Source organism: Lonchura striata, chromosome 3, assembly GCF_050655825.1.
Source record: "Lonchura striata isolate lonStrDom1 chromosome 3, ASM5065582v1, whole genome shotgun sequence".
Lineage (NCBI taxonomy): Eukaryota > Metazoa > Chordata > Aves > Passeriformes > Estrildidae > Lonchura > Lonchura striata.
Genome location: NC_140705.1, coordinates 49,975,073 through 50,003,026, shown reverse-complemented (window position 1 = coordinate 50,003,026; position 27,954 = coordinate 49,975,073). Strand labels below are relative to the sequence as shown.

The 27,954-nt window shown below is 36.8% G+C and overlaps 1 protein-coding gene and 1 long non-coding RNA gene across 14 annotated transcripts in view; one reads left to right on the top strand and one right to left on the bottom strand.

Annotated features, from left to right (window-relative positions):
• TBC1D32 (TBC1 domain family member 32) overlaps positions 1–700 on the top strand; it is a 74,844-nt gene extending 74,144 nt beyond the window's left edge. For all 13 annotated transcript variants that reach the window (XM_021547178.4, XM_085575090.1, XM_077782252.2 and 10 more), the window contains one exon: positions 8–700. In XM_021547178.4, coding sequence (XP_021402853.4) covers positions 8–127 — 120 coding nt within the window. In that variant the 3' untranslated portion in view covers positions 128–700. The remainder of the gene's footprint in view (positions 1–7) is intronic.
• On the bottom strand, positions 3–17,976 carry LOC146767890 (uncharacterized). The gene is made up of 4 exons (XR_014953732.1): positions 13,033–17,976; positions 12,529–12,645; positions 10,324–10,435; positions 3–7,194 (listed from the first exon to the last, which is right to left on the bottom strand). It is a non-coding gene; the product is annotated as an uncharacterized LOC146767890 (long non-coding RNA).
• Positions 17,977–27,954: the final 9,978 nt, after the last annotated feature.

Below are 27,954 nucleotides of genomic sequence, written 5' to 3'. Positions count from 1 at the left end.
TGTGCAGGAGGAAGCACTGCATGGATTTCGAGTGAGTGATTATTTAGACTACATGGAAAGCTTGCAGGACATCTACAGACCAATGCTGATGAAAGACATGAGGACCATAAAAGCACAGAACACATAGCTGAAGCAAACAAGCACTTTGTTTTGATTACATCCTTTAAAAGGATGCTGATTGATTGACTGAGACCTCAGTCTCACCTAAAATCAGCCACGCTGTTGAAATGTACATACTGTAAAATAAATAAGTGCTTTCAGAATATAGTTTTTCAATAAGATATAACCTACTTTTGATAATGAGATTTTCCCAGACAGGTTATGTGCACAGTCTCATTTTCAGTTAGCAGAAGGCAGCTTCAGAAGTCACCTGTAGGATGCTGAAGTTTCTTCCTTCTAAAGCCTTGAACTTGTTCTCAACTCATTGTCTCTTTATCATCTGCTTGTAGCACCATCCTAAGCCTTCATATTTTGCTTGGGTCTGACAAAGGGATTTTTTTTTTAAATTTAGAAACAACTGCTATTGTGTATTCATGTACATGAAAAGTCAACAAATGGAAACCAAATTCTTTGTTCTAACTTTGTGGATTATGTTGAGAAAATGAGAAGTTTGAATACATGCAATGAAAAAAGACTTGATATTCTTGTCTTTAAAAAACCCAAATAAATAGTTTTATGTAATAAAGCATTATTAACTTTTGTTGTGAGTAAAATTAGAATATTTAAAATTATTATTTGGCTAAAGAAGAAGGGAAAATACTATATTTTGTCAACACATGGAACAACATTTTCTTTACAGAATATCCATAATCTCAAATATTTTTATTATAGATTAATGTTATAGTGTTTTGGAAGTCCAATGGAAACCATGCATGTTGAATTCCAATTTATCCACTATTGTTACCATATTCCTGGGAGACAAACTAAATATTACTGCATAGTTCCTTAAAAACAATTTTGCTAGATAAAGTGGATATATATACACTAATTGAGCACATACTGAAATTCAAATTATAAAGCACATTAGAACCTGCAGTGAAACCTCTGAAATTATATGCAACCCTAAGAGTGAACACTGACAAAGGTTTTGCCACTAATTTCTACTTTCCTGACTGTGCATTTCATAAATTCACAAGTTTAGCTTCTTTTCCTGTCTAGTAAAGATATGTTTTTAATATTTTTGCACTTTTGTGAACTGTGTTAGCTCGCCTACATTAATAAAAGACGCTGGCAAATATGAGGAAGGAATTATGACAAGAACTGATAGAAGCAAGTGTTTGCCTGACACTGAGGCCAATGAATGTTACAACTCGCAAGATACCTATTCTTTTAACCTTAATAGCAGTTTTTCTTTTCTTAAATATCCTTATTTAGGCATATATCTCAAACTAAGAAACAATTAATAACAAACATCCAAGTGGTGAATAACACTCAAACACTAATATATACATTTCTAGACAGACCCTGGGTGATTAAATACCCATTATGAAGTAAGTCATTAATTCCTTTAGCAGCAGCAGAAATTTTTCAGGAAAATAGCCTTTGTGATAGGCATATGAGTAACCCAGGGACTCTTGCCATATAAATAGCTGTCATTTTGTATTCCTTGTCCCCCAGCAAAGAAGAGAGAGATACTGCAGAGGTCACCCTTAATATTAACAATTTTCATCACTATTGCATCAAATTAATCCAAAGAGATCCAGTACACAATAACCAGAAAGAAGAGTCAGATACAAATAGTAGAAAGCAAACAGCTTGACTACCAAGCAGTGCTACTGATAGAAGCAATTTTTGCATTGTTTCCAGCAATTCAATTGACTGCAGTTTCCCCATCTGCAAAACATCTACATTTTCATACAGTCCGTATGTGCTGAGATGATTAATTAGAGAACCATAAAATAGTTATTACACAAAAATCTTATGTAAATGCTAAATCTTAATGCCTGCTAATAACTGAACATTCTGTTGTGCCCTATGACAGAAACAGGACATTGACACCTATTACAAGTAGACTGAAATAAAGCTTGAAGTGATTGAGAAAACAATGGTACCTTCTTTAGATCAATGACAGTCTGAAAACAAATGACCATTTTAGCAACAGATACTTGAAGACATGCTCACATGCTATATTACCTCCAGACTGAAGACTCCCTTATCCAGCTTTGCTGGTTTATATATAAATTTCTACATTCAGCTTCCTATTTTCTTTCAGGGAGCTATTCTACTGAGATGTAGACAGTTTCTATCTCTAAGTCCATTAGTATTTTTCTGGTTTCCTCTTCCAGCTGCTCTTTCCATCATGATTGTATTTACCTCTGTCAGGCTTTTTCTCTCTGTTATTTTCAGCTGTCTCATTGTTCCAAATCCCCAGTGACAGCCCAAGCACTAAAGGATAAGAAGTATTTCCTTTCTTGTGCCTAAAATGTGTAACTAAACTTGATTTAAAATAAACATAATGGTGCAAAACCCCCAAAACAAGACACTAAATAAATCCCCAACTTGGAAAAACTGAGAAGCCAGTTGTAGGAAGACATGACCCACCCAAATATGCTGTCAGCATTCCTGACCCAGGCTCCTACTGGAGGAAATGGAGTCTGCTACCACTGTCTGTCTGTCATATTCCCCTGACCATCAGCTGGGATGCCATGCTGGATAGAAACACATCTGTGTTATTTTTAAAAGATATATAGTTTCCAAACTACCTCCTTTAGTCTTTGCAGCATGAGTCAGTCTTTTGGGATAAAAAAACAGTAATATCCAAAAGTACTTTTCACCTCTTCATGTCTGCCCAGTTGCCTTTTGCCAATTTTTTTTTTTTAATGACTGTTCTGCAGGTACAAAGTTTCTTCATTGCTATATGTAGCGTTCATGCAACAAGAGAAATACTGACAGTGAAAGCAACTAGAAACTTTAAAACAAAATATTTTAGATGTGGTAAGGGAAAAAGCAGATCAGTGGCAAATAGTAAAAACCCAAACTCAAAATTTGGGTTTGACTGTTTTAATATGTCCTGCTCAATTGCTAGGATAACAGATAAAAAGTCTCAGCTTTTCTAAATCATTTTGTGTTGTCTTAAAGTACTTTTTAGCTAATCCATAGCAATGGAACATAGCAGTTGTCCATAGATTCAAGAATAGGTGGTAATTTCAGCATACATTTTCCCTTTCAAATTATAATATCTACCTATCGATCACATGGGACTAGAACAGAAGATAAATTTTATGTAGTTTGAACAGATAAAAATTAAGAACTTGTTTGAAATGTAGCAGTCTATTTGTGCCATCAGAAGTAACTATCATTTATTTCCCAGGAGGAAGTCATTTGGAGAGCTGCAGTGTTTGTACTGTTTCTGCGAATCTGTGGGCTATATTTATGACACTTCTACTGGCATTTTGTTTATTAACTGATCATACATAAGTAGACAGAGATATGAGTCTTCTGAGCTAGATTCCTCAAGGTAGTTTCAAGTAATTTAAAATGGTGTTTCCATTTACACAGATCCTGTCCTTATAGAGTTAATGCTTATTGAACATCTAAGCTAAAGGAGAACAATTCTTTACATTTCAGATTGTGAATAAGGTACCAGTTTTATTACTTCACCTAGCACGAACTGATTCAAAAAGTTTTGTATACTCAGCAGTGTATAGGGAAAAAACATCTTCCCTGTTCCTCTGATACCAAAACACCAGTAAATTAAAAAATCCCCACAGCTCCAGAGCATAATGTTGTTTGATTCTTTGATCACAAAAACCAAAAGGCCTTAAAGCATAATATACAGAGCAGTGGTGCATAGGGAGGTTTCAACATGGTTTGAAAAATTAGTTTAGATGGTGTTAAATCAGGAACTGATACCTGGCTAATATTTCATACAGTCAGTTTCCTGTTCAGAAATAGAACAAGACAAGGAGAATACATGGAATTCACTTAAAATGATGAATGAGGAAAGCAAGCTTTTTTGCAGTAGGTTTTTAAGGAAACAAACACCACAGGAATGAAAACTCCAAGGGAAATTAACCAATTAAAAGAAATTAGTGTTTACTCTCTCAAAAGATTTCATCTGCTCTTGGTATTTTCTCTGCTCTAACTCAAAGCCTGTAATGGAATCAGATTCATCCATGTTGTGGGAATTAACTCCTTTAAAATTTGACTCAGCTTTTAAAATGCTGCTTTAGTTTTAATACAGAATTTCACAAGCACAGCAATCCAATTAAACTTCCCTCTCCTCAAAATTTTTGATGGCTTAGATGCATTTTTTTTTTTTAATTTTTCTAGGCTATCTATTGCCACACAGTTTTCATTTAGGAGGCATATTTACAAGTGGGTTTTTTTCAGATCAACCTTTTCTTGATTTGTAAAAGCACTGTCGTGAACACTGCCATAATGTGTATACTGTCACAATTTCTGCAATGGATTTTCTAGGGAAAGATTTCTTCTCCAAAAAATCTTATTCCCCATGCTGATACAGGATGGTGTTTGGTTATACTGCCCTTTTTCCTCTAGCTCTAAATCAACAGAGAAAAGCCTCCTGCTAGGAAATAGGAAACCAAAGTTTGGAAAAAATACAATTTTGGCAAGGAATCCCTTCTGAGGGAAACTACAGACCCATTAAGCCAGTTAGACCATCTGTCTAAATCACTTTGGAGTCATTCAGATATTTGTAGGAGATTAATTTTGTACAGAATTTGGAAGTGAGAGGAAACCATGGTCTCTATATATCCCAACACTTTCAGACTCCCATGAAAATTAAATTTGATTAATTTTCAGCCAAGTCACTTGGAGCCATGCAACTGTGTCTCTTAGAGAAACTAATTTTATATCCTGAATAATTGCCTTGACCTTCAACATGCAGTAGACTTGAAGCTTCCAAAACATCCTGAACTGAATGAATGGGAGGATTATCAGTGTACTGTTTAACAACCATTGTTCTGTTTTTAGCCTGCAGCACTGCTGCAGCTACCACTCTGGCTATTCTTGGTGCCAGCTGTTTCATACAGCTATGGACAACATCATGCAACTAACTTGCTATGTTACCGTCCACCCTGAGTCAGCTAGTTCATCCTCTCTGGTGAATAATAAGACAGTTTGCCTCAACATAATATTGACAACAGATTTCATAAAATATTTTCCAAAAGCACAGTGATTATTTTCAGAGTGGCAAATCCTTTTAAGTGTCTCTCATAAAAAAACAGTCCACCTCTCCATCAGCACTGCCCCCCAAAATTACAAGGAACTATAATACTCATTACAGAAAAATGGTAATACAGAACTCCTGGAACGTGCTGTTTCAGGCAGCTAAAAAATCTTAACAAGCTGCTACCTTCTGTAATTCCTGCCTCAGTGGTAAATACTCTCCACTTAGTGCTTAGTGCTTGCACCACTCTGATTCCTATCAGATCCTTCCACTAGCTGCTTTATATAATTAAAACAGCAGAGGGACATAATCTTATTTTGTAAGGGTTGTTTTTCTACATGCTCAGGTGGAGTGTGGAAGCCCCATCAGGGCTGCAAGGTGAGCTTGTAACATGAGTAATAGTGTGCACAAGGAAAAGTGTCTCCTCCACTTGTGTCACAAGCACTTAACCTGTTATTCATTGCAGTAGAGAAGATGAAAGTGTCAAAATCCCAAAGTAAGAATATTTTCCCCCAACATGAACTTATTTCTAATGTAAATTTTGGCCACTGAAGAAGTTTGAAAGATTTACAGAAATACATTAACATTCTTTATGGTACATCATGGTCTGGATTGGGAGCAGCCAGTTTGACTTGACTTTGAAGAACAGAGGGAGTAAATGTCAGAACTGGTCTTCCAAACGACCCTTTCAGAAGATAAAAATGGGCCAGAAACTTGAGAAACCCCCAAATATTTCTGATTCTAAGTGTCCTGGTTTAGGGCAAATTTAGGGAGGAAATCTCCAAAGGGGTCCCTCTAGAAAGCAAATTCAAGCAGCCCCACCCCAGCCCAGTTTGGGAGACAAAAACCTGCTTAGAGAAAACTGGACAAAAACCTGTTTGTTTATTTATTTAACAGTAAAGTACTCACAAAACATGGAAACAACAAGAATATTAAACAGTACAACCTCTCTGGGTGTTCTCTGGTGTTCTGGGTTTTCAGTCCAGAGCAGGTTTTGAACAATTCTAAGAAAATCAGGGAACTTCACTGCCTCAGCTAGCTAACAAAAACTAACTTAAAAGCAAAGGAGAGCTTTCTCCCGCTGTCCAAACATGCTGCAGACAGCACAGTCTGTGAGAAGGAAAACTGTTTTCAAAAACAGAGATAAAAGCTTCAACCACCTCAGACATTCCACTGCTTCTCCTTCTCCCCCTCTTCACTGTCAGATCTAGTTTTAAAGGTGCCAAAACTAATTTCTGGGCTAAACAGATAGATAGGGATACAATTCAGCATCAAAAATTCAACCCAGGACACTAAGAAAACAAGCTCAGCACCTACAACAAAAGTTTTCCTTCAGGAAACAAACTGGTTAAGACTCACAGCAGATTTTCTTTGGCACACAGCTTTTATTTCAGCTTGCTGATTGAATTGTCCTTTTCTTCCACTATATACCACAGCTGCCAGTGTCTATCTCTAAGGTCCTTGTATACCCATGTCACCTACAGCTTTAAAAAACAACAGTGAAGTTACACAACAATTGCAAAAGTAGAAGATAACACTCAGAGGTTATTCGGGGTACAAACTGCAGAAGGGTACTTCAACAATTACTTGCACATTCCAGATTGATGACAATACAGTCAACTCAGATTGATTTTGTACTCTCACAATGTGGTTTTGGATCAACCAACTTTTTTTTTCAGCCTTTTTCAGCCTTTTCTCCAGCCTCTCTGACATTAACCACAGCCTCTTCACACAAGGGTTTGTTCAACTTGCTACTCTTTAAAACTTGTCACAGCTCCTAACAGAAATCTGAAATCTGTCATCAATTGAATACTCTGTTACTTAAAAGAATGAGCAGTATGGAGAACTCCCCATATATGTCTTCAAATATCTTTTGCCAGGAAATGTTGTGCTTAGCTCCTCATTCCACATCCCTCCTCAAGGACAATGGCATGCAAATCAAGTTCTCCATGCTGTGATTCAGAGCTGAAGGATGTGGGGAAGAATGTTTGGTCCCTCTTCATCTTACCCCATGCAAGATCTTCAGGAAGGAGCCTTCTCTTTTGTATTTGTACCAGCAGTTTCTATTGCAATTTCAAAAAATTTCAGGTCATGGGATAGAATGTATGAAGAATTATTTGAAATGCAGTAGCAATTTCATGGTTTGTATTTATGAAAAAAACATTATTCACAAAAAGAAAGAATGTGCTGCTCACAAAGACCAAGGGACGTAACTGCACATTATCACTGTAACAACACATTCAACTTTACTTCATTGGCCATGTAGTAAAGGCCAATGTTGACACATTTTTGTTTTATTTAATCACAATGACAATTTCATTAAGATTATATTATTTGCAAATTCTACCTCAAAAGTTTCATCTATGAATAGAGAAAGCAATGCTAACATTTACTACATCTTTTTCACAAGAAAGGTAAATTAAGTAATTTAGGCTAGATGTGATGGGTGCATTAATATATAGCTTTAGACATTTAACTTGTTTGAAGAAATTAAAGCTTTGTGTGTTCTGCTTGCAAATATAATTTTAGTGTCATAAGCTCAGTGCACAAAGCAAAGCACTCAGTTTAAAACTATAGCTGGGAAAAGTACAAGCTTTCCTCTGTTGGCCTCAAACTAACATTATATTAAGATACATCATTACCTATACAAAGAACAGTATTGGGAATTTTTTTAGAAAGATCTTACTTTTATTAACTCCAGAGCAACTGACCTAATAAGATCACAGTTTTTGTTCTGATAGAGCTGAATGTTAGGCAGTTTCTAGCTGGGTATCAATATGTAGAGTGAGAGCTCATCAATTTCAGCAGAACTTTGAGCAAACATACTTTGATCATTTGTGAGGTGACTGTGCAGTTTCATAGATTGCAATTATTATCAGTTAAAAGTTCAATTCTTTCCACAAAGTAATCAGCCAACAAAGATTAGCTCATTATGCAAATACAGGCAGTGAATACTGTGTGCACAGTGGTGTAGCAAAGATGCACCAGCAGCAAGCTACTTAAGGTACAGAGAGAAACCAAAGCTTAAAACAGTAAATGTAATAATAAAAAACAATTAGAAGGAGCATAAAGATTAGGTCTGAGACTAAGAAATTAGAAAAGAAATAACTATCAAATTAGTATGCCAGCATGGAGCTGGAAAGCAAGGCCCTTCATAAAATAATCAGAGCACAACAGAGACCATCTGAATTTAAAATTGCAGTTTCAATGGATATGAAAGCATCATCTGCCTGCAACAACAATCAGCCCCTAGGGGTACAAGAGCTCTTACCCTACTGTAGAATGGTGTTTTCTGTGCAATGCCTTGCTATGTTTGCACAACCACAAATTTCTTGACAAAACTCTTATTTTTAGAAGTACCAGTGTATTGACCTGAGGCAGTTATTTTGAAATATCTTACAGTGAAAGTTCTCTATAAACACATGGCAAATATTTAGAAAACCTTCTTTACCTTACCCAAGATCAAGCTCTTCCTACCCTCCCAGTCTGGCTGTTCTGGAAGTGGTGGCAACTATACCAAGAGCAAATTTTCAGGCAAGAGTGATCATCTTTGAACTAGCAAGTCTTTTCCCATATCCGTGTTTGCTTAGCCAGTAAAAATCTCACCAAAAAACTGCAAACTCTGAACACCTTCATATAAAATGGAAGTGCTCAAATAATTTCAGTTTTTTAAACTAGAAAAAATAAATCTACTGGAAGTCCCAACTCTCCACATTTGCTTAGAGATATTTATTCCAATAGCACTACAACAAATAGTAGTTCTTGGAAACTAGCTCAAACAAGCATAATTCTTTCAAAGTTTGGGGCCCCCTCAACACCTGGCATTCAATTCCTGATGTAGGTATTCAAATTGACTTATGTACTCAGATCCTTCTAAAGGTATTGTTCATATCTTCAGAAGGATCAAAGCCTTTAAAAATGGTGTTTGGATGTTTCATGGCCAACCATGGGTGTGTAACATAAGAATTTATTCAGTTTTGCCTTACATTATTTTGGTCATTCAGTCAGTTCAAATATACATCACCGATACATTGCCATTCAATATCTAACTGCAAATTGTTCACTGCTTTACAATGTGATCTTCAGGCTTTATCCACAAGCTACCAATAATTCCCATCTCAACTACTTTTTGGAAAGCAGAAAGCAATAATGGATTTTAATTAGCCACATACAGTAGGAAAGCATTCATTCAGAAGACTGCTTTGTTTCTGACTCTCTTCAAATTGTGACTAATCCCATATCATTCTGCACGAGCTATTCATTTCTTTGTGAAGAGAGAATACTCTTAAAGAAAATGTGTTCAGAAATGCAGCAATGCAGCACTTCACCTGGTCTAGAGATGAAAGGTACAAAAGCTCTTAAGGAGCAAAGGCTGTTTGTTCATTGAAGAGAAAGAGTTCAGACTGGAAAAAAAAATTAATGTCCTTCACTAACAAAAATGTAGGGATTAAGCACATGCACAGTTTGATAGAAAACACATTCCTTGCTGTATGTTAGACTGAAAGTGAAAGACAAGTATTAAAATCTGATATAGATGAGAAGTTTGCAAAAGAAGAATTACAGAGGAATTAATGACAAAATATTTTGGTTTCTCAGATTTCCAAGTAAACACCAAAAGTTAATTGGAGAAGGAAGAAGTGAAAGAAAAAACCCAAAAAATCCTCAAACCACTACAACTTAAAAATGGGGCTAGATATTGATCTTTTGCTGATTATCTTCAAAGACATAAAGTTTCAGTTCCATACATCTGTCAAATGCCAATAGAGGAATGTATTTATAATCTTGATAGAAAATTATGATACAGGTCACTTCCCATAACACCAAAAGAATTAAGCCCCAACTACTTAAGCGTATTTTGGCTAATCTGCCTTTGATATTTCAAAATTCACTGCTGTTTTCTGATCTAACTCTGTAGATATTTCAGCCTGTGAAACTTCAGGCAGGGAGATCACCAAACTAAATTCAAACTAAAATTTACACATGGCTGTTCTATAATTGCTAGATCTATACCAAATAATACCTAAATCTGGGGTATAATCTCAGCCTTCCTGCCTGTGCACCAAAGAGGTCAGTAAAAGAAATTTATACCAGCTACTAGTGCTACATTTATAACATTTTTAAAGAAACTGTAAGGATCTGTTATTCCACAACTAAGGCCTCTGTGTTTACTAGGGACACCTTTTCAACCTCACCTCCTTTTCTGTACTGTTCATGCACATGACAGTGATCCTTATTTGTACTGCTTCCGTTCGCCTCAAGTCCAGTTTGTCCATGACACCAGAGCTGCAGCAGGCTCAAAAACAGCTGTGGATTAAAGCAATAGAGATTAATAAATTACAGGCCAGAGTTCTTCAGCATAAACTTGATAGCTAGTGACCCACCCCAAATTACATCAGAACTTAGACAAGCACTTATTTGTGTAGCATTTCTCCTCATTCTCCTTCTGCTTTATCTCCAGGAGCCAGGCAGGAGCACGCAGGCTGTGTGAGTTTGTCCATGGCTCCATGATGACATGTGCCACTTCCAACATGGGTTCAGACCTGCTGAGTTCCCAGCAGATCCTTTGAAAGACAGAAGTCTTTAGGTTTTTTAATATAATCTCTTTATGAGCCTTTGCTAAAAACTGAGTTTGTATTTTGCATTCAAAGCTAATACTTTAAAAATTAAAAGAGCAGTAAGACAGGTGCTCCAGCAGCCTAGTGTGGGAAGCACACCAAGAACAAAGGAGTAAGGATATTTTGGCCATCCTTTCCAGGTGTCTGGATAAATTATTAGTACAGTTTCTTTCTTTCTTTTTTTCCTTCTCTTTTCTACAGCATATGCTAAAAAGTCTTATTTTCTTCCCTTTTTTTTTTCTTTTGTACTCCCAACACCTGTTTTGTGACAGAGTGAAACAGTGGCAACTCAATAGTCTGGCAGCTGGCCAATGTCAGCCTCACGCAGACTGGTTTCTTCTGATATTGCTAATCACATATTTTCTGCATTTTAAGAGGAAATCAAATACATTGTCTCCAATTCTTACAGTGTCTTTGCTTTTCTTCCATACAGAAAACAAACAACTATTTTTGGTATTGTCCAAATTTTTGTAACACTGGAGTAAATAATGTAAATGTTTGGGTTTTGTTGCCTTTTTTTTTTTTTTAACAGATAACATTTACCTCATTCCCATCCTTTCAGATGTTACTTTCCCAGTGTAGTGATGAATGGCGCCATGCAACTTTCACCATTTCCACAGCATCATCAATAGCCAAGTTCAGCTTAAGGCAATTTAAGAATTCAGCTGTGGAGAAAATCTCATTTATTCTAACCCACTTGAAAGGATAAACCAAATCATAATGCGTGATCAGCTGAACAGATAGAAGGATTTGCTACATGGCTGTATTATAAGAGGGCATTATTTCCAAATGCAGAGAGAAAAAATATCTATGGCAGTGAATACAGACAAATTTTGAAGCCCTTCCCAAAGTCCTGTTGCATTCATATTTAATATCCAGTTTTCAAAACACAATCAACCAAACCTTAACCAAACACCTGGGTATAATTTTCTTTAGTGATGATAATCGTAAGTGCATTATTACAGCAGAGGATATCACAGTGATCAATTCTGCATGTTCTTTTCTGAAGTATAGAAACAGTTAACTCAGCAACTTGTCTTGCAGACTTCAAAAACAATCCAAAGACACCTGTATAATAAATTATAGTCAATTTTCACAGGCTGATGTACAAATCTATTTATGATTAAGCGACCTGAACCCTGCATACAGAACTTGGCAAAAGAATTAACAGACGTTTGCAGATTTTCCTTACCAATTTTCACAACATACAGATTTTTCTAGCAGGAGGTTCCTGTTTTAAACACTGTTCAGGATACTCACCTCAATTCCACTACTGCTTCTTCAGTGAGCACAGGTAAGTCAAACTTCTTATTATACCCTAAAACAAGTTTCTCTCCATATTGCATACAGACTGATCAATAACTACTCATTTGTGCTTATGGTCTTAGGGCCCCTCATGATCCTGTGTCTATACTTTCAAGACTTTTGTTACCATCTCAGGACTGCCATTTGATTTCCTTAATGGTTCTAAATTATCTGTGCTCTGAAGTGCAAACTCAGCAGACCTTATTTCTGACTGGTATGCACATTTATTACAGGGTGGCTGAAAATGTGTTCTTTATAGCTGTGTTTCACTAAGAGAATCTATCAGTACAAAGCATGTATTTATTATCCTTTATTTTATCATGGAAAGATATATATTCTCAAAGATAAAAACTTTCCCAGCCCATGAACAGTTAATGACTTTCAGCAACAGTTGATGTTCCTGACCAAAAAAGTACTTGGAGAGGAAATATGCCATTGGTATTTTTGTTTCACAAAACACCCAGAAAAAAACCCTACCTTGACCCAAAAGGTTTTCATTATATTTCCTCTCCCCTGTTCAGCTGAGGGGAGGAGTTATAAAGAAGTCTTGGTGGGCACTTGATATCCATCTGGGGTGAATCCAACCATACTGGTCTGAAAAAAATAAAAGTATCTTACAAATGTTGTCTCATTGGATGCTGATTTTCTGTTTTAAAGGTATTTTACTGGTACAAACTCTTCTATCTATCTTAAGCAAAGCAATATTGGCTTCACCACAGCAGACCTGAATGCTGTCTACAAACAACCCCAGGGGAGTCATTACCACCATCCATTGCCATAGGCCAGAGATTGCAGTTCAGGAAGATTCTTTCCCTGTTGATGCATCATGCCAGGTATTGAAGTAAGACTGAGTAGAAGCAAATTGAGCTATCTGCCAGCATGGGGGGAATTTTAATGAGAACAGAAGCTCCTTTTGCATCAGCAATATTCCTAGTAAATTTTCTCTTTTTCCATGGGTATCAGAGCAGTAGACAAACTTACCCAGTTATATTCTTTAACAGAAACAAACAGGTTCTTCTTTCAGACCTCACAAGGAGTTTATCATCCATTAAGCACTACATTTCCTGTTTCCCTTTAGAAAAAGAAAATTCAGAAGGTTTTGATCCCTCCATTTTTAATTCTGCTTTCCCTTCCCCACTGTCCTCACACAAATAGCAAATGAGTGGGATGTTCCTCAGGAACTGACCCTACCCAAGCTCATTACCCCTGTACCACCATCACCTGAGCCATGACTGCAAGTTAGAGGCAAGATTCTCACTCTGCCTGTCAGTCAGCCAGCCATGCTTTCTGCACCTACTGCCAGAACTGAACTTTTAGTCACTTAAGGGTTTATTTTAAGTTCACACTGGCCTCTGATGGGCTCAGGGTAATTCTCCCATCTACTTAAACTGCATTGATAACTTGTTCTTCCACTTTTATTTATGTGTGAGATGGGAGATTTGGTGGCATATCTTTCACATGCTCAGCAGTACTCACTATGGGGAAAGCACTGAAAAAACAACAAAAAGGAATAATCACCTTACTTGTTATCATCTTGCTGTTTGAGCAGCATGCTAAGAGCTATACGTGTAAAAAGATTACAAGAGTGCATTGCACAGCTCTAACATTTAATTTTGCTTCAAAATATCCAAGCAACCTTTACTAATTGCATTGATGGTTACAAAAATGATATCCCTAAATTAGCAATGGATTATTACCAATATTTTTTCTCCTTCCCAAGAAAAGCAAAGTGGTTATTCCAAAAGATTTAATTAAAGGTGCATTAAGCAAGAAGCATCAGAAAGAAATACTTATGCTATTAACATTCCAGTTCCACTTTAATGGTACTGGCTTTAACAGCAGGTCAGTAACAAACTCAAATTTTTCATTACAAGGTAATAACAAAGAACCTAGCCAATTATTTATTCCTTCCTTACTTAGCACAATTTTCTTTCACTCAATTTGTATGTCACTGTTTGTTCTCTCTATCCTGCTATGCTGACTGCAGTGATTAGCTCTAATTCAGTCCTAAGCTCTGAACCAGACATTAACATGCCATACCTGCACCTACCTGGGGCAAGGTCAGCTCTGCCAGCAGTTGGATTTCTGAAGGTCCCAGATGATTAGCTCATTCCAGGCTTTTTAATGCCACGCTTCCTAAGTTTTCTAACACACTATGATGTGGCATAAAATGGTCCATTTTTTTTCTTTGAGGATGCCTGTTAATCTAATAGCAGCTGTGAGATAGAAGGGAGACTTTGCAAGCAGGTATCAATTTTGTGTGTGTGGTGCATCAGGAAAAACTGACGTTTGGTTCTTGATCAAGAATTGATCACTCTCCAACTCATAGAGAGTGACTTGTTGTCTGAGCCTCTTTGAGATATTTAGGATCATTCTCTGGGCTCTCAGAAATATCAGAAACATAATCCCTTCTATGAAAATAACAGCCACCATCAGAATTTCATAAACTGAGAAAGAAGGGAAATATAATATGTCCATTTTGCCTGGCATTGTGGTCTTGAGCAATAGAAAGCTATTGCTTTCTCTGATAGGCAGTGAGACACTTCCTACAGAATGCCATTGCTGATGAATTCATGCAAAAGTAACACAGACAGCTAAAGAGGCAGACAAGGAAAACAAGGAAGTGTTCATATTGCTTCCCCTGTCATGCAAGAACGGATGCTATGCTTCCAGGACCTTTCAACAAGTTGTCCCTTATTTGCTGTCAACGTAACTGACACTCATCTGATCAACCCTCCTATCCTCATACAAAATCAAATTGTTCTATACCAAATATGTAGGAAGATTATATTTCTGTAAATAGAAGCAAAAATTTGTGATCAGTGCATGGAGAAATCATTACAATATGTGGATAAATGATTCAAAAATTTAAAAATTTTCTACCCTCCTCAATTCTAACAGAAGTTGCAAGGCAAAATTTCTATAAATTTTTTGCATTTTGGGAAGAATGAGAAATCATACCTTTTTCCTTTATTGTTAAATTCTCATTTATTTGTAATAACATTGAGGCTTCATGTTTATCTCATTACAAGAGCTGATTCTGTGCAAACCTATAAAAGACTCTCAGACACTTAAAAATCTTTGTGAATCACCATTTAAGGATCCAACTTGCATAGCTGAGACATTTCCTGACTTTTCAGCAATGCTTACATCACTTATGCAAAAGTCATATTCCACAGTAGACAGCATTTAAAGGAGACTGTGGGTTTCAAATGTTAGATTGTTGTACTCTTAAAAACTAGTCAGAGATATAAATAGACAATGAAAAAATCCTCAGCCAATGCTTCTTCCAAGAAGCTGTGAAGATTTCTGCATACTTCATATGATTCTGTAACTTTTGTAATCTTTAACTGAAGTAAATAAAACTATTTATCTTCCACATTTTATTTATTTCTGCATGCATCCCAGCTGACAATGGAGATGCATGCAGTCCCCTCACTATTCATTCAGCAGAGACTGGAGAGTAAGACATATATAAGATCCTGTCAAAGACCTACAGCAGAAAAATATTTCCTTTAATTTTTTCTTTCCTTACTTTAGCTTCCATAAAATCAAGATAAATCCTCCAAACACAGCCTACTGGGTGTCCTGGAGTCCGTTCAAAAGCCTTCCCTGAGGCTGTTTAGGTTGTTGCTTCCTGCTGTAGGCATTAGAGTATGAGGCCACCCTCAAGAGCTCCTTAGCAAATATTACTATATTAAAACTCTCCTACTTCCTCAGATAAGTATGAAAAAAAAAAAATAAAAAAAACCAACTTTTGGTTCACTGATCTTCAAGTATCACAACTTTTCAGAAAGCATAAAGCTCAAAGGTGTATTTCAACAGAGCCCTTTGGAACAATTTAATTTCCATTCTACAGCAGCACACAAGGAATGATGTGTCTATGCTGTCTCCTGGCAGCACTGATTATACTACTTCATTTAAACCTATTATCAGCTCAGACTGAATACTGATACCTTTCTGTATAGGTTGGCACAATTTGATGAGAAAATCACATTTTCCTGAATTTAAGTCAACCACTGGCATTTTCTAGTGCATTGAGCTCTCACTGTATCCCCAAGGGTACATTTGGGGGCAGAATATTTGTAGCAGATAGGTCTAAGTGCAACTCCTCCCCACAGTTTCCTCACCCACTGCAGTACCTGCAGGCTGGACATGTACAAACTCTTACAGATGCCAACTTTGTGTGAGAAAGATCTTTTCTGAAAGAGGCAATATAGGGTACTGCACTGCAAAAAATTCCCATTTTGTCTGCCTGTTATGGCCAAATATCTTACTTCTTATACCTTTATACCACTGTCTCCCCATCTCGTCCTCCCTCCAAAATCAATCCTACAATGATTTACAGTTGCAGAGGATATTGTCTCTTTCTTATAACTCCATTTTTCCTTCAAGAAGAGATGAGAAAACTCCCAGCAGGATGAATGGAATATTAAACCTGAGAAGAGACAATGCTCTCCTGACAAAGTTGTCAGTGCTTCTTCAAAATATCTGCCAACTACAGAAATTAACCTATATGAGGCTCTGCTACTAAGACTGCAAAATAAGAATTAAATTTGAAGAGTGGCTTTAGCAATAAAAAATGTGAATTTACACAAATAAGTAAAAGCTGTGGTACTCTAACAAAAAAAATAAAGCCTTAGGTTAAAAAAAAAAAAAAAAAAAAAAAAGGAAAAAAAAAAAGGCAACAAAGAAACCCAAAGCAGATATTTCATCTGCCTTCCCCTGAAACACAGATATATGGAGTTTCTGGCTATAGCAATGCAGGAGTGGAATAAAAGCAGAAGTGCTAGATAAAAGCTGAAATAGGCTTCAACTTGAAAAACATCCAGAATAGGTATTTTAAAAGCCCATTAAGAAGACTAGACTATTCAAAATATCCTGAAATATTGTTCTGCACCTTTGTAAAAGTTCAGACGTTTCAGTCCCAGAAATTAGTAGCAAAAAGAGCAAAGTGGTTATCTTTTCTTTTCTTAGTCTCACTACAAGCTTTATTAGGAAAAGCCTAATCTCCATTATAGAATCACAAACTGAATTCAGTTGAAAAGATGTAATGCATTTGGCCTGTAGCTCCTTTACACTCAATAAATAGACACTTCAACTGCTAAGAAAATTATTTCAAGCCGCATCTAGAAAGCACAGCCCACACAGCAAATGACCTTTAATTATAAAAGCAAGTGATTTTCTTCAGTTTTTAGGGCAAGCAATGTCATGACTACATATTTCTGATGTAGCTAACAAGGGCAGTATAAATCCAGATGCTGCTAGCATTGGAAGGAAGAGAATCTGACTTATTCATTTCTTCTGTTTTCCTTTGAAACAGATAGTCCACCTTGGGGTGTATTGGGATGATCAGATCTGCAAGAAATTAATCTTACTAGGGTGAGTAAAGATGGCACAGACTGTTTAGTTCTTACCACCTCAAAAGTCATTCTTCCCTGCTGGGTTTTAAGTCAGAAACAAAATGCACAGCTTTCTTCTATTTGTAGTGCAGTTAAAAAATTTCCACATTGGAACAAAAAGTAGCCAAATTTCTTCATTTGGAAACTAAATTAAATTATTATAGAGACTGTGCTAGATGAAATCAAATTATGATAGCAATTTTTGACTGTCACTAAATCTGTGATCTACCAGGCCCACAATGACTCCATAGATGGCCAGACATACTGTATACAAAAATGTGGCAATGTCCTTGCTAAGGTGAAACCCTCAATAATAGGTATAAGACAAACCCACCTTGACAGAAAACTGTCTGCAATCACTTTTGTTGTTGCTGTTGTTGTTGAGCAATAAGTAAATCAATCAAAGAATATGGTTTTGTCCTCTTTATGATACAGATTGTATCATTTGTATGGACAAAACATGGCATATGAGGACAAATGTGTGTTAGCATTACTTGTCAGTCCATATGCTCTGCATATGGATTACCATCCACAAAGTTCCCCTTCTATTCCATGTTGATAGCAAAGGGATGGACTATGATGCATATGGCCCACAGGCATGCATAGTAAGAAGAGATCTACTTACTGCTACCCAAGATCCAAACTGCAGATATGGCACCAAACACCTTGGCAGTAAACATTTGCTCAGGGTAAATGCACTGCTTCTGGACATCCAGGCAACCCTTGTCTCCTTACTGCTTCTCTGAGAGGGCTCTTCCTTGTTTCTACCCCAAAACAAAACCACTACATAGTCAAAGAGCCATGCAACTTGATCCCAAATCCATCCCAACTCCAGCTAGCAATACACAGAATATAGTCTTACTTCATAACTGCCAAGGAGATGGATGGATGATTTTCAGGGAATTAAAATGTAAGTGTTCAAGGATTCCTAAAAAGCATTAATTCTCTTAACAAACTAGCTGTAGGTAAATTGAGGATTAAGTAACCTTTGGCAGTATGGATTAAAGCACCAGTAAGAAAACAGCTTTTACAGAAAAGCCATAAATCTTCATGCTAAACAAGTGATTTGTGATCAAGCACTTGACCATAACACAGGCCACACACCTCACCCAGCTGTCCAACCTTGCTCTGTTTGATCTATGAATCTTCACATAAGGCTCAAGCATTAAAGGCTTCTCATGCTTCTTGATGGCCTTATTTAATTGCCTGCCTTAAGAAAACTGAAAAGCAGCAATGTATTCCTTGTTATGTGTCTTGGTTCGACAAGACAGGAGTCTGTGAAAGAGGGCAAAGCCTCCTGTGCAATGGAGAACGGCAAACCCCCCTCCCTCTGAATTACCAGGATCTTTAAATTAGAAGGCTCTCAGGCAAAGATATGGGAATGGGAGTAACAATTCTTTACTAGGAGAAAGCTAGACAACAATTTAAAAAGGCAAATGCAATCGGTACAAACAAAACCAGTGAAAAAGTCCAGAACCTGAGGAGTCGGGTTGCCAGTATCAGTTCTGCTGGGACAATTGCTTCCCTTGCAGTGATTGATGAATTGCAGCTGCAGTGGTGATCTTTAGAAGGGCATAGTTTTCCTCTGAAGATCTGGTGGCAGTGGGGCCGGTCTTCCTCTGTGCCGGGGTTGCCTCCGAGCTCCGCCGCCGTCGCCTCAGCGCGCGCCGGCTGCTTCGCTGCGAGTGCCGCCGAAGAGAGCTGCTTCTCCGGGAATCCCGCGAAGAGCGAGAGCCAGCTGCCTCTCTCCCCAAAAAGCTACCCCTTTATACAATAATAGAGTGCTTGGCTTCCCCCTCTGGGTGGGACCCCCTCACGGTGTTACATTTACCAGCCCAGCAGTGAGTCAGTCAATAGTGTATAAACAAACCATTGCCTCTACGGGGCAAAACATTGTCTTTGGGAGAGATAACAAAACCTGCCCAACAGGTTTGCCTTCAACAGATGGCAAATAGAATACAAGCTTATCTTACAACCCAGGACATTATGGAAACACATCTGCTTGAATTCTGCCTTTCTTTTGTAGTTTACATTTTTCTGCTACTTTAATAAGATACTTAGTTTCAGAAATCTCAATTGCTAGGTACTTCTGTATTGTAATCTATTTACCTTTTAATTTGCTTCATCTTAAAATAAACATCAAATTGTCTGGGTTTCTTAAAATCTCTCGCTAAAGTGGAAAAAAAATTATTGTTGAGTTTTACTTTTCTCCCCCGTGTTTCTCTAGAGTTAAATTGTTCTTTTTTCTTATTGAACCAATTTTTTAGTGTGCTCCATTGTAGCCATTTAATTGATAGATCCCTGCTTTTGCACCCACAGAGTCTGTTCTAGCACAGGAGGGAGCCAATAGTTCAAAGTGGACTGATAACCTACATGACACATTCTCATCTCCAGATGCATTTTGCAGAAGTAACCTCATTTTTTGTTAGTTCTTTTCGAATTTATTTATAAATAACTGGACTTAAAAGAGGAAAACTTCAACATGCAATTGTTAAATGTAATAGCATAAAATGAAAATCATTGTCCAAACTGAAATCCTTTTTTTAGCCCTAACAAGAAGAGAATTCTCTTTAAGAAAAGTACCCATTTTGCACTTTTTTTTTCTTATTTCTACTCATGTGTCAGAAAGGTTGGCCTATGGTCCTCGGTTTGTTCTTTTTATTTTTGTTTTTCTTTTTTCAAAATGGTCTTTCTTCTATGAAAAGAAGACTTTTACATGAATGATCACTGGTTGGAATTAGTCAGAGGATTCCTGCTATGCCAAACATCTTGTTTGGTTGTTGTACAGGACAAAAATATAATCTTCTTCCTTTCAGCCTTCACAATGAAGCAAAATGCCCCACTGTATACATATTTTTGTCATAATTTCATCTACCACTTATGAGTTGACAAACCTTCCCACCTGACATGTCAGGTGACAGTAAGTATTTTTTTGTTGTTTAAGAAAAAATTCCAGCAGCTTACCAGAAAGTCATTTTATGCAGTGTAGTCAAGGTTTTCTTTTGACAAAATCTTCTGCAGTAAACATTCCTCCCTAAGATTTTGCTCTGTTAAAATACATACTGAAATTCTCCCTAGAGCATTTCTTGCAACAAAGAGGAGTAACAGCTAATATTTTGCTTCTCCAAATAAAAAAGAGTTGAGACTCTCCCCCACATTTGTAAGTGGTGAAAAACAGATAATTAGCTAGTTGGATTAGAGAAATTAGACATGAGCAGATGAGGATTTTCTAATATTTACTTGTTACAGGCTTGGTCTTTCTGTACAGTTGTTCCAGAGTTATATTCCATTGTAAGAGGTAAGTCCAAGGCTTTGGCACACAACATATGACCTGCATTCAAATGAAATGTAAATTACCGTTCTGATTCATTCTGCATTCTTGCACAGTTATTAAGAAAAGTCTGAAAGAGAAGATAAAAGCAAAGTCACAACCTTTCTTTTGTATTCAAATGGTATCTCACATAGATTACAGGTTCCCCTTTTAGTGTTCATGACTTTCCAACCTACAAAACTGAATTAGATCCAAGATTCTTTGAAGGCACATCAAGGTTTCTGCAGGACCCAATCAGACTATTTCCCATCATTATTATATGAACTCACTCTGCCATGTTTTCTGAGTAGTATTTTAATTAATTCCCATTTCTTTCATTCCTAAGATCCCTAATAAAAAGTTCTTACTAAAATTCAAAACTCTTGAACTTCAGGACATAGGAATCATTTATACAGCACCTACCTTATTTTAAAGGCTGTCTCCTGTCATTTAGATGAACATCTGCATACTAAAAGAGTTTTTGCACTTCCAACCCAAGAAAGTCCACAATATGCATGTTCTGCTAGTTTCTGTGAGTGCAAGAGTTTTAAAGTTCTCCATAATTTTCACTTTTTTATTTAAAATGTGTAGAGGGGGGAAAAGAAACAAAAACACCTTCAGTAAAAACCCAAATAAATTCAAAACAAAAATCCACAAGAGAGGTCAACAATATTTCACCTATAATACTAATACCTTCTGAAAAGCAAGTACATCATCTGTACCTATACTTAAAAACTTGAGAGATTTAAAAAGGTAGGCTTTTATTCCCTGTGAGATTCCCACTCGATTGCTGCAGAGGGAAGCTCTAGTGTGGTGCACATGGGTGTGTTAGGGGAATGCCAGGGGAGCAGACACACCTGCCAGGAGCTCCCAGCTTGTGCCACAGTGGCAAATGAGACCAGGGTGAGGTCAGAAGCCATATCAACCAAGCACCCCAACCCTATAAAAGAAATCTTTGGGGAGTGCCCAGAGCCAGGGTGTGGTGTGTCTGCAGGGGAATGGATTGACACCTTGAGCAGAAAGGGGCACAGGAAGGGCACTGAAGCCCAGACAGCTCAACTAAGGATCACTGTTACCCACGGAGGAGAAAGCCACTGCCTCCCCAAGCTCTGCACCCACTATGATTGATCCAGCTGCCCAAACAGTGCTCCAATGGGGAACACACTATCATCCAGGTTTATATTGGATAATATGAAAAAATTATTTATCAAGCTGCACAAGGAAGTGGTGGAGTCACCATTCCTTAATGTATTTAAAAAATGTGTAGATGGCACCCAGGGATATCATTTAGAGATATACTTTGGGATGCTATGATAACAGTGGGACTGAATGATCTTAAAGGTCTTTTCCAACTTAAATGACTCTATTCTTTGTAGCCTTTTGAAATGCAGCATTTCTCAGCAGCTAATAAATAAATTATCTTTCATATAATTCTCTGCCTTCAGATTTTGCAGGTTAGGATGTAAATCTTCAGGGATGAGGATAGAGTAGTTCCATGTATCAGTTCAAATCTGCATAGCCTATACTGAAATGACATCTTTTCCATGGACCTGTAAAAACACAGTTCATTGTAGCATCCAAGCATTTTTCACATTCCCTGAATTTATAGACCATTAGTTGCATAAACAGCACCCAATCTTTCGCTCACTTTCCAGAGGAATGGCTACAGAATATTTTATTTTAGTGGTGCTTGGATTTGGATTTTCTTTAGTGAGTGGTGCTGAACTTTAAGCCCTGCTCATGACTAGTTCAAAATATTCCTGCACTGCACTGGGACAGAGCCAATCTTCCTCCCCTACTCTCTTGTAGAAACCTCTGTTGTATCTGAGCCAACTTCCGGGACAAGGTTTCCACCTTGAAACACAGGGTGTCAAGGAATGGCTTTGAGAACACAGTCTAGACAGTGCTGAATGCCAGCTTTGTCTTGACATTCTGTGGGAAGCCAATGATCACATAAAAAAGCTGATCTGATGTGGACTTGGAGAGCTAACTCCTTCACAAACATAAATGCTATTACCTCAGCTGGGTAATCCATTCCTCCCGATGGGAAGAGGTGGGGGGTGCTGGAAGAGACTCATGACAGAAAGCATTAAACACTATTTTACAACATCTGCAGAGCCACAAATGTGTCTGCTACCAGATTCAATTACAGTAATCATCCTGAAACACCCCGCACTGGAAAAGCAAAACACACCATCTCCTGTTCGAATGAGCCAGGGAAGAGAGATATTCTGCTGTCACTGTGCCTGTTGTCTAGCCAGCCTTTTCATAAGTAATTTACCAAGAGCATTTTATGCATCCTAGGATAAGGGCCAAGCACTATGAATGTCAGTTTCTACTGACAAGGTAGATAATGCAATGCCTTTTATTGGGCCAAAATAAAATATTATGCTTTAGCTTTCAGGTCAAAAAAGCTCTGTCTTTTGGATGTTGTATTTCCAGGGTATAGCATTTAAATGAGGCAACTGATTTAAGGCATTTCAGCAGTTCAACATCAATCACATCTTAGGTCTGCATCAAAAAAAAAAAAAAAAAAAAGCCTGCTAGGAGAAAAAAACAAGCAACATGTCTGCAGGCCCTATTTCCTCTTTTAGAGAACCTGTCCTGATATCTCTAACCTAAAATAAGTCTATGCTTTTATTCAAAAGTGTTACACAGCCTGTGTAAAAATTGTCAAACTAAGGATCAGGTGTGGAGATACACAAGGAGAAATGACACTCCCTAATTCATTTGAAAGTGGCTCAGGAAACCTGAAAAAAAAGCAGAAGATTCTTAGAACATCTTCCAGTGAAACTGATGAGCATTAAGAGAAACAAAGTAGAGACAGAAAGAAGCACTAGAGCCCCATTTAATTTAATATAAATTCATAATTCATCAGAAAAAACAAAATCAAAGACAAAATTCCTGTGGGCCTATTGCCCTGATCTAAGCAATTAGTTGCCTGAGTAACATGACAAATTTCTTATGCATAACTAGCTTTTTTAGTGAAGATGCATTAAAGATCAGATCACACTGTCAGTAAAGATTCAAGGATGGGAAATGCAAGAGTAAAATTTTAAAATTTTCAAAATGGTGCTAAAAGTATCTTGCTTGCTGCCATTGATTGAAACTTTGAAAACTATAATCATCACAAGTATAGATGAAGTTTTTACCTGTCTTATTCAGAAGAGTAAAATAAAATGGTAAATTGCCTTCTGAAACAGTGTATAAGAACTGCAGAACCTGAAAATAGAGACCTTCTGTTAAGAGGCTGAGCTAGACAAAGAAGCCGAGACAAAATGCTGACAAGGGCCCCCCGTAACCTCTCAGCAAAGCTGTAGCTAGCCAGGAAAACTGGATCAAGGGCTTACATTCCTCCTTTGTCTGAAATCCCTCAGCCTGGAAATAAATAGCTTCCCTTAGGAAAGGATTGCTCTTAGGCCTCCAGTTAGTAAGATGTCTCAGGCTGTTTTTCCAGATAATTTCATTCACTGATGCATCTTTGGAGAGATAAAAAAAATCATTTTGTTATTAAAAACTCTTGATTCTACATGTGAAAAAACAAGATTATTCTCATCCTACTTCATAGTGACCAGTAAGTCTCATATATAACTTTCACCACTTTATGATCCATTTAATGCTTTTACATCTCTTGCAGTATTGTCCCCAAATCCCTTTCTCTTCTTACAAGACTTAAATTAACTGCTAACCCCAAGATGATGACAAATCACTGTACTTTTTAATCCTTTTTTCAATGGCAAATTTGTACTCTCTATGCTAAAAGATGGTAGTAAGCTTTCTTTAAATAAGTTTCTTTAGTTCCCAGTGTAATGAAAGAATTACAGCTAGCAATATGCAGTAGCTTTAAAACAATCATGTCAGGACACTGGCTCACCACTACCTTGGCTTAAAAAGATTTATGGAACCCTCAAAATCAGGAAACTGCTTAACCTATGCTATACAAAGGGCAATTTTGTACCTTGAATACACAAGAACATTCTATTTCTTTACAACGAAAGCAGGAGATGTAGTTAACTAACTTCTTCAACTTGAAAGTCTGTCACTAAATTAGAACACATTAAGAAATGTAATGCATCTAAACAATAGTTGGTTTTTGCAATTTGTAGATTAAACTTTCCTATTATTTGAAATAAGTTACAAAATACTTTAATACTAGCAAATTAGCAGACATTTTTTTTCTTATTTTCTTATAATAGTCCCTCTGGTATTACCTAAACATTTTCTAATATATTACTCATGTTGTCAAAGTGTTGATAACAATTAGCAAAGCAGCATTGCAAACACTATTCTCTGTTTTGGTGTTTTTTTGGTAGATTTTTTCACCCAGTTGTTCTCAATCTTTTAAAAGACAAAAGTAAAAATCATAATCTGATAAAATGAAAATTTCAAAAGTAGAAAAAGAAACAACATCTTCAGGTTAGACAGACAGATTTTCAAATAGAACAGCTAACTCTCTGGGAGATCAGATGGTCCCAATGATTTTGGTAAGGCTGCCCTTGATCTAACTGAGAATCTGCTCCACTTAGCACTGGGTTATACATGAGGACATGCAATATCCTGTTATAAAGAGGTGAAATATTTCTTAGTCCACATGAAGAAGTTTTATTGCATTAAAAGAAGAAGCATTTCCAATGTAGTCTCTTCTAATGGTGGCATAGAAACATTTCTGAATTTCTTCATAAAACAACATGTTTATGTACTTGCACAGGGGTTCAGTGCCAGAATTTAGGATCAAGTTTAGATACTCTGCAAAGATAATCTACACCCCTGCAGACCCAGCTCTCAAAATTTCTCATCCTCATCCAAATATCCAACTCTTTTTTCGGGGATGCCTTTTAGAAAGATCATCCTTAACTTCCTCAGCACTTTGAGCATTCAGTGTTGATATAGTCTTGAGGAACATATCAAAGTATTTCAATTTAGAAGTAAGCATCTTTTAAATCAGACATGGATAGGACTTGAAACAAGTTAAATAAATAAGTGGCAAATGCCGATTTCTTAGCATTTTCACATCATATTTTATGCCTTCTTATGATCAGACGTCTATCAAATACTGATTTACAGAGTTTAGTAAATTTCTGTCAGTCAGTGACCTGTGAAATACAAATGAACAGATGGGATCCTGTCATCTGTTGTTACACACCATGAATCTCATTATCAATTATGTTCCTAGTCCTAACTTTAGATGTCTACAAAGTGGGTTTAAAGCTAAATTTCAGGATCCCATGTTTGAACCTTTTTTGTATACATGAAATTATCAGCTGTATTCAGTTGCTCTTCCTGAAAGTCTGACATATCTTTCGTTGGTAACAGTGAAGCACTGAAGTTTTGAAAACAGCAGAGACAAAGCCAGTGTGAAAGTTCCTCAAGGAGCAATAGAGTTTTGCACCAAGTGCTGTACTTGATTAAATTCAAGCCCATTATACTTTGGAAAGCAAATGTTTTCCTATTAAATGGTTTAGATTAAGATTATACCAGTCTGTAAAATTCAATAGATGTTACTACTTCCTGGCAAATTATTTTTAAAAACAGTTTCAATCTGCTCCAACTACTAAGATAAAGTGGCAAAAGTTTGCATTTCTTAAAATAAATTGTACAAATACTCAGATTCACTGAAAGCTTCATCTGTCATAAAAGCAACAGTTTTCTACAGGATATTTGATAGTTTATTAAAATTACTGAAACTCACCTTGAAGACAAAGATATTTTTACTTTTATATGACTGTTCAGTCCTTGCTACTAAAACTTTTGAGAAAGGAAAACAAAATAATAGATATTCCAATCTGTTGAAGGTCTCAGATTTGGCTGAGGACCTGATCTGAAACTTACTGTCTTTTTCTGAACCATCCTTCCCTGGCTTATGATAAATTTGTATCCTTCCACACACAGATTCAAAAGGTCTTCCAAAATTACTTTGGCTGTATAGTATTCCAACTCCTCTATCCCATGTGTCTGCAACTCACATTTCTGAACTCAGCACCGGATGGACATAAAAATCTGTTTGATGAAGTCAGAAACACAACTCTTCACCTTCATGAATGTGTGACAGCAGCTTTCAAGATAATGCAACACAGCTCACTTGACAGACATCATAGTTCTGGTACTCACATTGAAAAGCGATTTAGCTTCCATATTTTCAGAAAGCAAACATATGCTTCTAGTCTGAACAAAAATAAGTTTGCTTTTGGAGAAACATTTAAAAAGACTGAAGATTCCACTGTTTATCCAATTCCTCTTGTGACAGTGCAAGGATGCTGAAAAGAGGAAGGAGAGAGGGAAATACTCTGCTCTGTAGTATCAGCAGTGCCACTTGGTTCTTCCTGAGACAATTCAGTCTTTTCATCTTTTAGAGATGTAACTGTAAATAAAGCTCTCTCTCTTATGCAACTAAGTATCCTACCTAAGAGGAGTCTGGAGATCACTCATCCATGCAAGGTTCATAGAAAAAACTGGGTGTACAATGTGTACCGTTTGTCAATACTAAGAATAAGAAAAAATCAAAAATAGCTGTGGAAAATGTTTATCTGCTAATAAGTTGTATCTATCTCCACAGAGAAGACTTCTGGTTGTCTAAAAAAATAGGCTTTTTATTTCTGTAGAGACTTTAAGTCATGGGACATACATAAACATTTCATAGGTTTAAGGCTATTTTAAAAGTCAGACTATGCACACATTTCAGAAATGTTCCTTAAAACAGCTCCATAGTCACAAGTCTCAGAGCACACTAACTCTTCTTAAAGTAGCACTCTTCTACAACATGTTAAAAATAATTAACAAATAGAATATGCAAATGCAATATTTACTACTATTTGCTTTTTATATGCCCAAATACACTCTTATGTCTTATCTGTTCAGTACACTTCTGTATTCTCACTCTCACAAATTTTGTTGAGTTCATATTCTCAATATTAAGTAGCACTCAATGCATAAAGTGCATGAAGTAGAGCAGTGGAAAGGCAATAAGATGAATGAAGAGGCAATACAAATAGAAGGAGCATGCCAGGAATTTTGCTGCCTCCTTCAGATATAGTTGTTTACTGTTAATGTGCTCAACAGCAGTTTTTCAGCTGTGACATAAAAGCAAAATCTTGATGACTTTGTTCTACTGGTAACAGATGCAATGTGCAGCAATTACTAAATTTAACTGAAATTTTCTACTGCTTGACTATCCAGTGAGCAGGTCAACAAGTG